The sequence below is a fragment of the Monodon monoceros genome, unplaced genomic scaffold, assembly GCF_005190385.1.
Source record: "Monodon monoceros isolate NGI ecotype Baffin Bay Population unplaced genomic scaffold, NGI_Narwhal_1 Super_Scaffold_4, whole genome shotgun sequence".
Classification (NCBI taxonomy): domain Eukaryota; kingdom Metazoa; phylum Chordata; class Mammalia; order Artiodactyla; family Monodontidae; genus Monodon; species Monodon monoceros.
The window spans coordinates 66,521,894-66,538,237 of NW_021703781.1; the positions used below are offsets into that span (position 1 = coordinate 66,521,894).

General features: G+C 51.0%; 2 protein-coding genes across 14 annotated transcripts in view; one reads left to right on the top strand and one right to left on the bottom strand.

Moving 5' to 3' along the window:
- VWA2 (von Willebrand factor A domain containing 2) overlaps window positions 1-3,070 on the top strand; it is a 60,617-nt gene extending 57,547 nt beyond the window's left edge. Inside the window, 1 exon segment of the mRNA XM_029244731.1 lies at window positions 2,985-3,070. Coding sequence (XP_029100564.1) covers window positions 2,985-3,041 — 57 coding nt within the window. The 3' untranslated portion in view covers window positions 3,042-3,070.
- AFAP1L2 (actin filament associated protein 1 like 2) overlaps window positions 1,784-16,344 on the bottom strand; it is a 97,943-nt gene continuing 83,382 nt past the window's right edge. For 4 of the 13 annotated variants that reach the window (XM_029244720.1, XM_029244725.1, XM_029244719.1 and 1 more), the window contains 11 exons: window positions 15,597-15,692; window positions 14,795-14,879; window positions 14,201-14,305; window positions 11,444-11,655; window positions 9,396-9,541; window positions 8,916-9,027; window positions 6,189-6,687; window positions 5,738-5,893; window positions 4,097-4,311; window positions 3,858-3,980; window positions 1,809-2,980 (listed from right to left, as the gene is read on the bottom strand). In XM_029244720.1, coding sequence (XP_029100553.1) covers window positions 2,954-2,980; window positions 3,858-3,980; window positions 4,097-4,311; window positions 5,738-5,893; window positions 6,189-6,687; window positions 8,916-9,027; window positions 9,396-9,541; window positions 11,444-11,655; window positions 14,201-14,305; window positions 14,795-14,879; window positions 15,597-15,692 — 1,776 coding nt within the window. In that variant the 3' untranslated portion in view covers window positions 1,809-2,953. Of the gene's footprint in view, window positions 2,981-3,101; window positions 3,258-3,857; window positions 3,981-4,096; window positions 4,312-5,737; window positions 5,894-6,188; window positions 6,688-8,915; window positions 9,028-9,395; window positions 9,542-11,443; window positions 11,656-14,200; window positions 14,306-14,794; window positions 14,880-15,596; window positions 15,693-16,344 lie in introns of those variants that run through there. The other 9 variants (XM_029244722.1, XM_029244724.1, XM_029244721.1 and 6 more) reach the window with 9 other exon arrangements.

Genomic DNA, 16,344 nt, shown 5'->3' on the forward strand with positions numbered 1-16,344 from the left:
TCCCATTTGAATTGGACTTAAAAAACCCCCCACAAAACTGTGGTCCCTGGGCTTACATATCAAAGGCTTTACTGTTTCTATTTTTAGGTCCCAGCCCTTGAAACTTTACCTTTTCTAGTGAAGGTGTGAAGAGTTCAACCCTTTTGGGGTCCCAGTAGCGGCAGAGGGAATTCCTAACAAGATAGCCTTAAGTGATCTTTTCCCAGCCAACCCTTTTTCTTTCTTTTAAAATAAATTGGCTTTTAATTACACATGTAATATATAAATATGTTCTCCTTGGAAAAACTTAAACACTGCAGATAGATCATAAATCTTTTATTTTCTCCAAATGATCCTTATTTCAGCCAACTTGCTAAATGCTCTAGTTCTAATAGTTGATTATTTGATTCTCTTGCTTTTTTAGAAAGACAGCATTTACAAGTAATAACAGGTTTGTCTCTTCCTTTTGAAATCTTATACTGCTTTTTCTTGTCATCTTGCATTGTCTAGAACCTTCAGAATAATGTTTTAAGAAGTAGTGGTAACAGCATGCATCTGGTTCTTGACTTGAAGGGACTCTTTCATCATTATGTTCTGTGGATTACTTGATAAGGAATGTTTACTTCTATTCCTAGCTTACAAAGAGTGTTTATTAGGAGTGTTGAGATTTGTGGTTTGCTTTTCTGCTTCCTTTCAGAAGATGTTTTTTCACATTTAATCGGTTAATATGATAAATTACCCATTAGTATATTTTCAGTTGTTGAATCACCTTTGATTTCTTGGATGAGTGCTGTCTGGTCGCAATACCTGATTCTTTAAGCACTGTTGAATTTCATTTGCCAATACTTTAAAGCTTTTGTTCATCTGTGTTCAAAAATGAGATTTTCTTTTGCAATATGTGTTAGCATAGCTCTGATACAAAATTCTAACTTTCTAAAATGAAAAATATATAGTCCTCAGACTTTCAAGCTGCTATATTCGTAGTGTTTTCTTGTAATTTAAAAAGTCTTGTCAGTATCTGTACTTAAGGCCTCCTTTTCAGTTCTGCCATTTAATACTGCCCTAGGCTGTCTTTTTATTGTATTCGCCTTTTCGATGAGCCAGAAGTTTGGTTTTGTCATTTTTTTAAAATTTATTTATTTTGGCTGTGTTGGGTCTCTGTTTCTGTGCGAGGGCTTTCACCATTTGCGGCAAGCGGGGACCACTCTTCATCGCGGTGCGCGGGCCTCTCACTATCGTGGCCTCTCTTGTTGCGGAGCACAGGCTCCAGACGCGCAGGCTCAGTAATTGTGGCTCACGGGCCCAGTTGCTCCGTGGCATGTGGGATCCTCCCAGACCAGGGCTCGAACCCGTGTCCCCTGCATTGGCAGGCAGATTCTCAACCACTGCGCCACCAGGGAAGCCCTGGTTTTGTCATTTTTAAAACCAGCATGTTTATGCTATAAACTTTTTCTTAATTATTACTACTAAGGCAACTTTCCAAGTACCGGTACCTTTTTTTCCCCCAAGAATTATTTAGGAGTGTGTTTAATTTCTAGGAGTACTGATTTTCAGTCACTTATGTATGATCAGCCTCTAAAGATGTTTCCCTTGTGTTAATTTTACTATTAAAATCTTCTTTCAGCCTTACCTATGCTACTTGATTTAAGGAGGCTTAAAGTCTCCTGCTAAGATCCCACCTTGTAGTTCTACCAGTTTTTACTGCACATAGTTTGAATAAATAACCATGATGTTTCCCCCCTTGAAGTAGAAGTCTACCAGGCCTTGCCCCATGTCGTTCCATGAAATACAAGAAAATCCAAAATACAATTAACATTTTATTAAAAAAAAACAAAAACAACTAACTCACCACTTGGGACACCAAGTGTTTATGACAAAGGAAATAAATGCCCTGGGATTAGAAAGACAATAAGACTCAAAAGACCTTTAGTTCTTAGGAACCAGTGTTAAAGAACTCTGATTCAGAACCCCCAGAAATGAGGCTGAGAGATGACAGGTGAAATGTTCCAACCTGTGTTAACCAGTGCCATCAGAAGAGAAGAACGGGCAACACAAAGAACAGCACTGCCAATTTTAAGAGAAGAAAGAGACCACCAGAAACAAAACTCGCCCCTTTTTTCTTGGAAAGGGCCTGGACATCGAGCACAACTTAAAAAAACAGGGACTAAGAGAACATTATACTAAGTAACTCTTCTCTTAGAAATCGCCTCACCGCAGGACTGAATCTGTAAACACAGGGTAATCTTGTTTCTATGGTAATGTAAAATGTCAGTTAAATCTCAACAGACACTTTTCACTGTTCTAAATTACAGGATTTGAAACATTTTTTTTTCTATGTAATACAGCATCACTTAAAATTTTATTTAAAAGCAATTGGTTCTGGCCTGCTTTAGCCTGAAAAAAGTCTTTAATTTACTGGGAACAGTGCCTCAGCTTGGTCCCAAATGTTTTCCCCGTTACCGTTTCTCAAAAAACCATAGATGGCTTTACACAGTTGAAGACAAGGACAGTTTAACCCCTGACGCTGCTAAGAATCAGATAGGGGTTTAGACCTTCTCAATCACCAAAGCCATGTGACCAGTGGGACAGGGCCCTGCTACCTTAATTTCTCTTCCACCAAAGTCTCCACATCGGAATCTTTTCACTTAAAAAGCTTGATAAAGCAATTGCTGAAAACTTCAAGGAAGAAACACAGAATACCCCTAAATACAGCAATGTAATGTTTACAACCAATAGACTTAGGTCTCCAAACAAGTCTTTTTTGTTGTTGTTGTCGTATTACTTCCTTTGGCTCTGCAAAGGGACAGAGCCTCCTCTTAGCCGAAGTTTTCCATTCATAGAACCCCAGTCCTTCCTTTTTCTTGTAAACAGACTCACCCTTTTACAGAGTTGCTGCTTTAACGAAGACTGTAACGAAGTAGGATTGTCACCAAGGTCCATATTGACGGGAGAGTCTCTAGATGAAGTTTGTTTCCTAACTTGCTCCTTTCTTCTCCCATTCCTAGGGTACCATTCAAACACCAGCGTCCCCCCAAAAGAAGAAAGTTAGTTATCCTCCGTAGCCAACCTACATATTCCTAGAAGAAGCTAGGAATAGAGACGCCAATTAAGTAAAGTTCAACCCCTGCGTGTCCCCCACTGCTTGGAGCACGTGTTCAGAGATTTCTGAGGCCCTGGAGCAGCAGAGAGGGAGGTGAGTGATGTCTGCCGTGGCAGTGGCTCGTGTGCTTGCATGGATTTAATACTTAGTCATTGGTGCAGGTGCCTCAAAATATCTCCTGCAGGTAATAAGCAGGATAAAAATAAGGAGCAGAGTTTGCCAAAAACACAGGCAGCTCTAGGCATGCTCTTGACTGTATAAATAAGTCAAGGATTCATAACACTTTTTGTCTAGCCCTCAGGCAAAAACCCAGCAATGGGCATCTGCTCCCTGTTTACGCCTTTTACTGAGCCTTTGCCACCAGCTGGCCGGATGGCTTTAGGCAAATCCGACACCTGTCTGAATCTGCTGCTTTGGTTTTCATGGCAGAAGTCCTTCAGAGTCACTGAGGTTTTTTTTAATTGGAAAACTGTCCAGCCCCAGTCTGTCTCTGAACTGCAGCTCTCCCCCGGACTCTACTGATAATCACGTGGCGGGCAGTGCAGGGATTCACGCGCCCTCAGGCTGACTCGTAAGGACACTGAACCAAGCGCAAGCACCTTTCTGGTTGGTCAATGCCAAAGACACAGCAAAGCCCCAGCCCCTGCCTCTTCCTGCTGAGAGCAGAGCCCTCACTCGAAGCAGGAAAGTGCCACCCGAATCAGAAGGGGGCCCCCACCATAGTGACAGTTCTGCTGTCCACCCATGGCCCTGAAGGAGGCCGGGAATGACCGCTTACCTTGGCTTTCTGGAGGACGGTGCCTTTGCCCGTGACCATGACCGACAGAGGCCTGTTCTTGAGCGCAGTTGCGGAGTTGACTGGGGTACAGTCCGGGGCAGGAGTCGAGGTGGCAGCTTTGGGCTGTGGTCACAGGAGAGAGGGAGGGCTGAGTTCAGGGCGGGGAGGGTGACCCAGTCCCCAAGCCCAGTCCAGGAGGCCCTGCAAGCAGCTCAGAGGAACGCGGCTCCCGAACTCACCCGGGGGCTCACGTTCTCCAGGTGGGTGGTGTCTACAGTCGTGCCCAGCGTCACGGGCCCGGCCTCGGCCTTCTTCAGGCTGTCCTTCACCTCCACAATGCTGAGCTCCAGGTCCACGCGCCTGCGCTCCTCCACCCTGCACTCCTCGTCGATCTCCTTCAGCTTCTCCTCCAGGCTGGCCGCCGCCCCCTTGTCTGCAGAGAGAAGCCAGTCGGCTGCAGGGAACAAACAGCCCTTCAGCCAGAAGCCCCACCAGGGGGAAGGCAGGATTCGCACACGCTCTGCCGGAACAGGACCCCAAGTGGCCCCGGACCACAGGTCTGGCTCCAACACTCAGGGCTGGGATGGGCCTCTGGGTGGTGGGCGGCCTCCCAGCCCAGGTCCTGTGTCCGCACTCCACAAAGGCTGGGGAGGCCCCAGAAGAAGAGCTCTGCCTTCACAAGAGGGCCTGAACCTAAGTCCTAAGTCCCTTCTGGTAGAGAGACTCCCAGTTGTTTCGATACCTGCTATTGTGACAGCGACCCCAAAGGGACAGAGGAGCTTTATTAATGACCCTTGGAGGATGGCTGGGCCACTGCAGCCTGCCCCGCATGGTTCCCTCCATCCTTCTGGCACGTGTGCTGCTTCCCTGGGCCTAGTGGAGCAGTGGTCCTCAGCCCTGGCACCTTCTCAGCCCTGTTTTATGCTTCCCTCTTCACCCTGGAGTTCTCAGGTTGGTCCTACAGCACCAAGAAATGACGACTTATGAAGAGTCAACCCTAGGAGCTCGCTGCGCTAGAGGAAAGGATGGACGTGTTCAATATAGAATCCTAAGCAAGGGCGCCTGCTAACGAGGAGGAGTGATGGAAGTGTTCTGAAATTGACTGTGGTGACGGCTGCACAGCTCTGTGGATATACTGAAAACCACCTGTAAGTGGGTTATCGTATGGTCTGTGAATTCTCTCTCGCTAAAGATGTAATATTAAAAAAACAAAAACAAAAAAAACAGTGGGTCACTTTGTGCCCCCATGACCTTCCACCACCAATCATGTTATAAGCTTCCCAGAGAGCCCAAACCTGTTAGTGTGAGTCTGCAGTTTAAATATTAAATGAGCCCAGAGTTACTACTCTGAAAACGAAGTCAAATGCTGCTGAAAGGTCTTGGGAGAGACAAGGTGCTAGGAAACGGCTGAAGAATCATATGAAGATGACTTGGAAAATAATCTACAAGGATTCAGATTTCTTTAAAATGAACACAAACTCACGGTGCTTGTAAAGAAATGACCAGATGAGGCATTAGAGATGTGGTTACTGTGGAAACCATGACCCGGGGCTCCCGTCAGCCAGCCCAGATGGCAGGAAAAGACCTTGGCACTGCTTTAGAAGATGGGCCAAAAAATATTCATTTGTTTGAAGTGAGAATCAAACACTTCAGGTCTAAACACAATTTTTAGAGAATTTCCTCCTTTAACCAGCTTTTCCAGCTACGTCCTGCTACAGGACAGTGGCCCTTCAGACAGGCTGGAGGGGGAGGACTTTGCAGGGAGCATCCACCTGTGTGCCAAAGGCTGACGGGGCTGCAGCCCAGGTGCAGATCCGGATTCTTCCCCCTGAAAGCCCAGGCCCCTCCACGGGCCCTCTCTGCTGAGGGGGGGCCCGTACCTGTACACTTCAACAGGGTCTCCTTCAACTCCCGTTTCTCCCTCCGGAGCTGAGCCAGGTGCCCCCGGATTTCTTCCTTCTTCTTCTCAAGCCTCTCCTTCTCCTCTGTGTACCGCTTCACCTCGGCTTCTGTCCTGTTCTTGCCAAGTTTGATCTCTACAGACCCAGAGAGGGGAACCCCCGGGTCAGCCAGGCTGGCCCCTGAGGGCTGTCCCACCCCACTCTACAGGCTCAGACGGAACCCAGGGCTTTGGCAGTAGATTAGAGCTGGATGCCAGGCCAGCCTAGCACGGACAGAAAAGGAAATGGGGCCCACCCTTTCTTTGCTGTGTGACGTTGGGCAAGTCCTTCACCTCTCTGAGCCTCTGTTTCCTCATCTGAAAGGGAGGGAATTGGGCTAACTTCTCCAAGCCCTTTCCAAAACCTTCAACTCTTAATCTAGCACAGGCACCTGCATTGGTTGCCTTCAACCTGTCTTTCACAGGTGGGCTGGCCCCGGCTGGGGCGACGGGCACAGTGTCAGGGCAGCTCGGTGGGAAGGAGATCTTCTGCTGTTCAGTCTGTATTTTGACTGCCGTGATTCCCAGGGAAGGCTCCTCAGGTTCCTGACTCTCCTGCTGCATCTGCTTTGGGAGAAAGCAAACAGGACCCAGCTGGCCGAGACACCCCAGAAGGTGAGGCCAGCTCACCTGCTGGGGGACCCCCTGTACCTGCAACTCGGGGTTCTCTGGAGACACCATGAGGGGCTCATCGGGGGTGGGGTTCAGGTCTGCAGGGAGGGCCTCGGCCGGAGGGTCCGGCTGGGGCAGCGTGGGCGAGGGGGCCCGGGCCTGTGCACTGCCGGTGCCGTGCAGGAAGGACTTGACGGGTGTGAGGTCCAGGTATACGCGGTCGGGGTCAGGCTCACTCGGAGCATCTGTCGCAGGAGCAGCTTCCTCAGGGGCCTCCCCCTGCATAGGGAAGAGACAGGGGGCTTTCTCCACTGCCTCGGCTCCCTGGGCTCTGGAGGGGGCCCTGCCGCAGGTCTCCTGTCCCCTTCCTTGTGCCGGAGTTCGCAGGGCCTCCTTCCCAGGGAGCCTCCTGCTGAGCTGGAGTTAGAAGGCCTGGGTCTGCCGTTCAAGAGCTGGGGGACCCAGGAGACAGTACTTCATCTTCCCGACCTCACTTCCTCATCTGGAGAGAAGAGACTAGTAGTACCTCCCTATCAGGTGGCTGGGATTAAATGAGATAACCCACAGAAGCCCTTAGCACAGAGGCCCATGCCCAGTGAAGCAAACCTGCTGTCAGGGGGCTTATTCCCCCTCAGCTGTGAGCCTCAAAGGCTAATGGTGTCTGGACAGCTACACGTAAAAGAATGAGATAGAACATTTCCTCATACCACATACAAAAATAATCTCCAAATGGATTAAAGACCTCAGTGTGAGACCTGAAACCATAAAACTCCTAGAAGAGAACATAGGCAGAACACTCTTTGACATGAAGCATAGCAATATTTTTTTGGATCTGTCTCCTAAGGCAAAAGAAATAAAAGGAAAAATAAACAAATGAGATCTAATTAAACTTAAAAGCTCTTGCACAGCAAAGGAAACCACTGATGAAATGAAAAGACAGCCTATGGAATGGGAGAAAATATTTGCATATGATATGACCGACAAGGGGTTAATATCCAAAATATATAAATAGCTCATACAACTCAATATAAAAAAAAAAAAAAATCAAAAAACGGGCAGAAGTCCTGAACAGACATTTTTCCGAAGAAGACATACAGATGGCTCACAGGCGCGTGAAAAGATGCTCAATATCACTAATTATTAGAGAAATGCGAATCAAAACCACCACAGGATACCACCTCACACCTGTCAGAATGGCTGTCTTCAAAAGCCTATAAATAACATGTTGGCGAGGATGTGGAGAAAAGGGAAGCCTTGTGCACTGTTGGTGGGAATGGAAACTGGTGCGGCCACTATGGAAAACAGTACAGAGGTTCCTCAAAACAGTAAAATAGAACTACCACCTGATCCAGCAATTCCACTCCTTGGTATGTATCCAGCAAAAGCAAAAGCACTTATTTGGAAAGCTAGACACACCCCCGTGTCACAGCAGCACTATTTACAGTGGCCAAGATACGGAAGCAACCCTAGTGTCCAACAGATGAATGGGTAAAGAAGATGTATGTGTGTATTATATATGTGTGTGTCTGTACACACACGGACACGGAATACTACCCAACCATAAAAAAGGATGGAATTCTGCCGTTTGCCGCAATATGGATGAACCTAGAGAATATTACGCTTAGTGAAATAAGTCAGAGAAAGACAAATACTGTATGATACCACTTGTATGTGGAATCTAAAAAATATTACAAACAAATGAATATAGCAAAACAAACAGATTCACAGATATGGAGAACAAACTAGTGGTTACCAGTGGGGAGAGGGTAGGCAGGAAGGGCAAGATAGGGGTATGGGATTAAGAGATACAAACTGCTATGTATAAAAGAGATACAAACTGCTATGTTGATAAGCAACAAGGATAGATTGTACAGCACAGGGAATTACAGCCATTATTTTGTGGTTTTTTTTTGTTTTTTTTTTTGCGGTACGCAGGCCTCTCACTGTTGTGGCCCCTCCCGTTGCGGAGCACAGGCTCCGGACGCGCAGGCTCAGTGGCCATGGCTCAGGGGCCCAGCCGCTCCGCGGCACGTGGGATCTTCCCGGACCGGGGCACGAACCCGCGTCCCCTGCATCGGCAGGGGACTCAACCACTGCGCCACCAGGGGAGCCCCTGTAATAACTTTTAATGGCATATAATCTATAAAAATACTGACTCACTGTGCTGTAAACCTGAGACTAATATAATATTGCAAATCAGCTCTACTTCAGTTTTTAAAAAAGGCTAATGGTGTTGCTGCTCCCCATTCCCACCGCCACACCCCGCACCCCTGGCACTGACCAGGGTGGTTAACCAGCTGTTTTATCTAGACAAGTCCCCAAGCCAGGCAGATGGCACCGCCCCACTATACAAAATATGACCTCGTTGCGCCTCGGTTTCTGCACTGATGGCCCTGAGGGTGACCTGGAGTCCATTCCTCTTAGGGACCATCTAACGATCTCTGGCGTTGAGGCTTGGCAGGAAGAGGATGGGCAGCCCCAGGCTGCAGCCCAGCCGGCGCCCTTACCACAGCCGTCAGCTCTGACACCTCCACGTCATCATACAGCAGCTCCTGGTGATGCTGGCTGGGCAGGCCGTCAATGTACGTGTTCGGCTCTGAGAACTTTCTCTGCATCAGTCTGGAAGACACGGCAAAAGAGGATTCAGGACAGGGTGCTAAAAGCCACCAGTCTCCAAGGAGTCATAACAATGAGAGGTGCAGAGAAATCTGTGGGCAGTGCAGGCGGCCTGGGGACTAGCTCTGACCTCATTTTAAAACAAATTCATTTATTTAGGAGTACCCCCTCCCTGGCTCAGCTCTTTGCTGGGCCTCCTGCAGGGCTGCTCCCTGGCCCTGGCCTGCCTGCTGCTGAGTAAAACAGGGCCCACCCTGAGTTCCCAGCTGCCACCCTGCTCGACTGACCACCAGAGGCCAGCCTGGGCCTCATGGTCTAGAAGCATAGCTGGGAGTGGGAGGGTGCAAAGCAGGAGGCCCCTTAATACTCACAGCAGAGAGGTTTTGGCGGCGCTTACGATACAGGAAACCCTGTCGGCGTCCACGTAGTCGTAAGTGAATTCTTCTGGGTCTGTCTTGGAGCCCGACTCAGAAAGCAGGAGGCCTAGCCAGTGGCCCATTTCCTCGGAAGACTTGGCCTGGGAGGAGGCCGAGAGGGACATGAGCAGGGCTGGAGTGTGCTGCCTGGTGCCCCACCCCGGGCAAGGCCTCTGGGAGCACTGGGGTCATGCTCTTCATTTTCACGAGCATATCCCATCCCCTCAGCGACCCCCAAATGATATTTCCTGCTACTACTGACACCCTGGTGCCACCTCAATGATGCTGTGGACATTTGTCCCAAGTATCACGTGATGTTTATAAACATGTATTTCTGGGAGGCTAATGGACCGGGAGAGGACTGTTAAAAGGTATGTATTTTAGGTCAACACCTCTATTTTATGAATGATCACATTTCAGTTTACAACCCTAGTCCATTTATACAAGACTACCTGGATCCCTAAGAAATAACAAAATTCAAATCTATTTTTGTTTATGGTTTCAAGAATCAGGATGTCTTATACACGTTACACCAGGTCAGCTGGCTCTGACAAATTGTGAGCTAAATTCCATTGAAGTTGGTGCCTGATTTTCTCCAGGGGACAATGCATTCTAATCAAATATGTATTACACTGAGTATTTCTATTAAAATGCCAACAGGGTTTCTGGGCTTTATAATGAGAAAGAACTGGGAATTCTATAAATACTACAGGTTTACTTTCATGAGAAAGAACAGTCACCATGCTGGCATTACACAGCACCGCTCTGCCCCCTTACTGCTCTTTTCTTGCGATCAGAGGGGCAGCTAAAAGTGCAGTTTGACGTTTAGCTGGTTTCCTTTCCCCACTCATTTTCAAGTGGATTTCTCAATACAGCTTTTCACGGGCTGCTTCTAGTTCCTGCTACCACCATCCCTGCGCTGGGCGATGGTTAACAGCTTCCTAGCGTCTCATTTTATCCCTTCCTGTCCCCCTCTCCTCCGTCCCCCACCCAGCAGCTGAAGGAAGAATCTTGGAATCCAAACCTGAACACGCCACCCTCCCTTGAAACCCTTTAGGGTCTCCCACTGCTCTTAGGATCAGCCCCCCCCGTCCCTCCCCACCTTGTCCCACAGGCCTTCCCTACACCAGCCCCCATCCACCCAGCACGCAAACTTTCCTACCTATTCATAGCGCCTGCCCCACTGCTGAGTGATTACTGAGTAATCAGTTGGACAACCACTGAATAGTATCTCACTCTCGTACTAGCATGTAAGTTCCACGGCAGGGAGTCTGTCTTGTTCACCCTATCACTGTGCTGAATAGGTGTCTGTCAACAGGATGGATGGATGCAGGAATGAATACAAGCTTGTCCCTGGGAAGCAGTTGGGATGTGGATCTTTTAGCCACCAGAGGGCAGTATTGGAGCAAAATCTGGATGAAGACCCCTGGATACAGGACTAGATGAACAGGGGTGAACTGGGGTGTGTGCTTAAGTGCCTGTAAAGCCCTCTGGCTCAGGCCTGCCCGGCTCATTGCGAGGCATTAGGTCACCTCTTATTTTTGTAAATGTAACACCGAACAGAGGACGGGGAGTGGGAATAATGTAATTGTGTCACAAACCTTATTATTCCCCCCACCCCCCACCAGATAAGCCCTAACAGTCAGCATTTTTATGTACTGGCCCCCATCTGGTGATACACAAACGAAATCACAAACCCGCTTTGAGTCCCCAGAAAGTTTTTCCAGTAGCTCAGGGAGTTATAAATATTCCTCCTGCCCTAAGTGCAGGAAATAGCTCATTGTCCCGTTCCTATAACACAACCACCCTGAGGTCAGAAAGGGAATGGAAATTTTTTAAAAATGCAAACAATCTCAGGCAAAGGAAGTAAAAATAAAGGGTGGCTAAGTTGACTCTCCCATTGTAGGACTGCGGTCCTCAGGACCTGCGGCAAACAGCCGTGACCACGACCTCTGCCCTGGCCGTGCCTCCCCACTCCCACCCAGCCAGAGGGCCAGCGGTACCTCGAGCTTGGCCAGCTCCTCGCCATCGTGGAGGATGCGGAAGGAGTAGAGGTGGTCGGGGCTCGGGTCTGGCACCACCTCACAGCCCACCAGGCTGAGGGGCTGCTGGGCCGCCTTGCTGCGGTTCCGGTCCTGGTAGAAGTACAGGTGACTGTCCCTGACGGAGCACCAGCGCGACTTCCACTGGCTGTTCACCAGCACGTTCAGGTAACCTGCGGAGTGGGACGCGGCTTCAGGGCGGGTGGGTGGCTGAGGGCCGCCCTTGCCCCCGGACCCCTGGAGAGGCTCCTCCAGATCTCAGCTCCAAGGCTTGCCATGCTTTGCCCGAGAGACTTTCTTGCCTCGTAGAGGCTGTGAATTCTCCTTTGTGTTAGCTGCTAGATCCTTTGAAGGTGGGCAGCACCGTGCTACTGGGTTTTGAGAAAGGCCTGTCCGGAGGGAAGTGAGTCGTGCCTTGGCCTGGACCAGGCAGAGAGCGTGTGTGTGTGTGCGTGCATGCATATGTGTGTGCACGTGTGTCTGCGTGCACGTGTGTGCACGTGTCTGCATGCGTGTGCGCGTCTGCGTGCATGTTTGTGCGTGTGTGCATGTGTGTCTGCGTGCGTGTGTGTCTGTGTGTGTGTGTGCAGGACCGAGGCAGGCACCCCCACCCCGGCCTCCTTGTCTCCCTTCCCCCGCCCCTGCCAGCCCAGGCCACCTGCAGGAAGCTCGCCCCAGCCTGGGTGTCCTGGCCGCAGATGCGACCCCCTCACCTCCACAGCCTTAGTTCCCTCAGCTCCCCTAACACCTTGCCGTCCCCAGTCGCTGGGTCTCAGCCTGCAAAGGCCCCTCCCCCCTCGGCCAGCTCCTCCACGTCCTCCCAGAGGTGGCTGGCCCTCCTGGGTCCTGCCCTCCCTGCACGGTCGGCCTTCAGAACACTTGAGTCCTGGAACAGCGACATTCTCCACTTCCATGTCAGCCTCCCAACGGGACACAGAGCTTGTCAAGGGCAGGAACTTGCCACGTTCGTCTCCAGCGCCTGGTTCTGTGCCCCTTGGCCTCTCCACCAGGCAGCCCTTCTTTCTCCACCGGCACACAGGGGCTGCCAGTGCTGGGGTGCATCCATCACATAGGCCTTTCTTGTTTTTAAATGGTTGCATGTGTTGGGTTCAGCTTCCTCCCAACTTAGGTGAATATTTACGGAGCTGACACCGTGTGCCAAGCACAGCCTTGTCCCTGGGGCTGGAAAGATCAGTAAACATCCAGTCTCAGGCCCCTCTGCCTGCCCCACACACCGTGGGTCGACATCTCTCTGTGCTGCTCACCTTCCCACGGGCACTGGCTTACAAAGCGGATGCCTTCTCCATCCTAAGGGACCGGCAGCTGCTCTGAACCTTAGCCGGGAAGAACTAGGCCCATGCAACAGGGTCAAAGTACACGGCCACCTTCGCACCCAGTCCAGTGCTGGACAGTCAGTGGGGATCGTGAATTTCTCAGGGCCACGAGACCATCACATCACAGTAGCAAAGTAGAAGAATGTGAGCCCAGGACCTAGGAACTCTGGCTCATTCAGGCAGGCGCCCCACTCGCCCATCACGATTCTCTGGACCAAAGAGAGGCAGGGAGCTCAGGCACCGAGTCCTGGGAAGGAGAGTAGCCATGTTCTCTCTGGCCCTTCCCCAGCCACAGGGGACAGGAGCGTGCTTCCCTGCTGAGTAACGGCCAGCAAGAACCCAGCCACATCGCGCAAAGCAACTCACTGGGACCAGGCTCCCAGGCCCAACACCGTGCCCTCTGAGGCCACAGGGGCTGGCAGAGCTGGGCCGTCACCCGGCAACCTGGCCACAGAACCAGGAGACTCCAAAGGCAGGGCCCTGTCTGCTGCCTTCCTGTCGCTCCAGCCCACAAGAGCTGAACTGGGACTCAGGAAGAGAGCCCAGGGCTGGTAAACGGGTTCCATGAGGAGGAGGAAAAGGCCCAAAGATGGAGAGTAGTGGCCTTCAGGCTCCGGGGCGTAAGTGTAGCAATGAGCTTTGAGTTGGAAGCCAGGATGTTTTCTGGGAAAGGTCTCTCTGTCTGTCTCTCTTTCCTGTCATCAGTTTCCTCAAGGCCGAGTAAGGGCAGCAGAGATGACCTGGAGGGCCTCCCAGCACCCACACATTCCCTCTGTACCAGCGACACGGGCTTTGTCGTCCCCTTAACAGGTCTTACCAGTGCCCCCTCAGAGTCTTTGCTCCTGCCCGCGGGGGCCATCCCAGCCCGTTTAGCTCCCGCCCGGCCTTGGCAGCTCAGGTCCAGGAAGCCATCCATCTCTGTCTACAGAGTAAGAAAGGTTCTTTCTGTCCCCGAGTCCTTGTAGCTACTGAAACGGCACAGTGTGTGGTGATGGGTATAAGGCCGTCATCTCTGTTGAGCTGTAAGCTCTCAGGACCGTGTCCTCCGCCTGCTTGAGCCCCTTTCCCTAACACCGTGCCTCCCGTGCTCCATACACATTGATCGAATGAACATACAACTTTAAAGACTATTAGGAGGACGGCCATCAACTACCCTTCACTTCCGCACACTGCAGCAAGAGGGTCTGGTGAGGCTTTATAAAGGGCTGCCTGCAGCGAAGATCAGCAGAAGCCGTGGACTGTGGGCTCACCCGCTCAAGAGCTGCTAGAGCAAAACCCCAAGTCCCTGCCCTGGCCGTCTGAGCCGCCTTCCCGGAGACGGAGACGGGCTGCGGCCCAGCGGGGGGCCCGCCCTCTGGCCCAGGAGGAGGCTATTGAAGCTTACTGGATGTCTCGAGGGACCTTTCCGGAGGCTCCAGCGAGGTAGATTTCTTCCTGCCCAGGTTCATTAGGTTGCTCAGTTTGAGGCCAGCAGAACATTTCTTCTTGACTGTCAAGATGAGAGGAAAAACCTTCAGCCTTGCACACAGCCTACCGATGTGCCCTCATGGATGATGGAAAAATTAGCAGACCTGTCCCTGTCCCGTCTGCCCCTCCCTGTGCGCGCACAGGTCTGTGCCCCAAACTCGGATCCACAGGCCAGTCAGGTGTCTCTAGAGGCACACCAACCTCTCTTACAGAACATGTCAGCACTGGAGAATCTTTACAGACTGAATTGGCTCAGAGAGATCTGAACTAGGGTTAGCAAACAAGAGATGAAAGAATATTCTACCCCCAGCAATTCATGAAACGTAACTTCAGTTTGGTCCTCTCTCCTTTTTTCCGGGATCTATCAGCTATATACTTCTAAGCAGTTTAGAAACTGGAGGCATGCTGGAATGAGCTGTTAAAACTCGGTAGGGTTGAGCCAGACAGCCGAGCCTCAAAGCCCGGGATACCACCCCTCCCAACCCTAGGCTGAGAGCCAGAGCGTTTGTACCATCTTTGGTCTCTGGGACCTCAGGGTGGCCATCTATGGAGCTTCCATACTCCGAGGCTGACAGGTACTTCTCAGTTACATCTGGCTGTGGGAGAGAGAGAGACAAGTGGGTGATCTTGTCTGGGAATGGTTACCTGGGAGACCACAATTTAAGGGAAAATAATAGATGACTCTTGGGTGTAGGCTAGGGGTCACCTTGGAGTCCAAGTCACTGGTGGGGCATGGCCAGGCTTCCCTGGGGCTCCCTAAAGGACCTGCCTTTGCCTTCCCTTGTGAGGTTCCCCACCCCATCCCAGAGCATTGTTTCCTTCTTCAGGCCACCGCATATCCTTGATAGTAAGTTCTCAAGATGACTACTCCACTTGGTGTGACAGCGGCTCCGTAGCCAGTGGGCAGGGCAGGTAGCCAGCCCCAGGGTGCACGAGAGTCAGCGTCGCAACTGAAGCTGCGACCCACCCATACCAGGACGTCTTTTGAGAGTCGACTGTACTACCAGCGCGCCAGGCTTTGCAGAAGAGCTGGCTTGTCCTCACAGGGTCAGACCACGATTCGAATCCCACCTGGAGCATTCTCTAGTGCGGCAGGGCCTCTCTGAGCCCCACCCTGCATGTGTATAAAATAGGGATAACACCCCTGTCTGCATTCTCAGGGCTGTTGGGGGACTAGAGACAGTCCCTAGAGTAGACACTCAGAAGATTCCCATCAGGCTTCTTCTAGAACCACTGACTCCAGAACCCCTGGAAAACAAGCCCAGCGACTCCCAACCAACAAGGCCTTCGCTGAGGACCAAGGACGGCAGTACCTGGCCAGGGAATCTTGTGTGCTGGGTCTTTAGGGAGAGGCCTTGTTTCTCACCCCAATGTGAAGGAATCTCCAAGTTTACTCTGGCTTCGGTTTTCTTGTCAATGACCAAGGAATGAATAAGAATGAAAACATAAGCCCCTCTTCCGTCACCCTAGAAGGCTGTGGGTTTTCCTCCATGGGGGTGGCCCGTGCCTTCCAAAGGAGCAGAGAGCCTCCTCCCTGCTCAGGGCCTCTGCCCACCCTCTGCCTTCCTCCCTGCTGGGGGTGGGGACCCCAAGATGAGCCACAGGGACCCTCTGTGCACAGCAGGGTTCCGGGCACCCACCTGGGGACATGGAATGTGACCCCGCAGTGACAGCCCTCCCCTCGGCCAACACCCAGCCCAACTTTCTCAACTTTGACCCTAAAGCAGGGCTCCCACAGCTCCATGCAAATCAGCAGTAGGGCCCTTTGGTTGGGGTCCAACACCCAGACGGTTGCCTAAGTGGGAAGGAAGAGCCTCGAAAAATCTCCCTGCCCAAGAACGGAGGCAAAGTGACTTTTGTCCCAATAAACCTTCCCCCAAGCAAGAAAATATTGTAGGCTATCATTCTCATCAGTTTCCCTGCCAAGCTGAAGCTACTGCCCTTAGCCAAGCACTGTACGTTTATCAACTGGGCTGACGTGCAAGAGCAAAGCTCCCCATCTTAACACCTTGAATTTTATAGAGACAAAAATGGAATTGAACTCTCTTTCAGGCAGGGTAG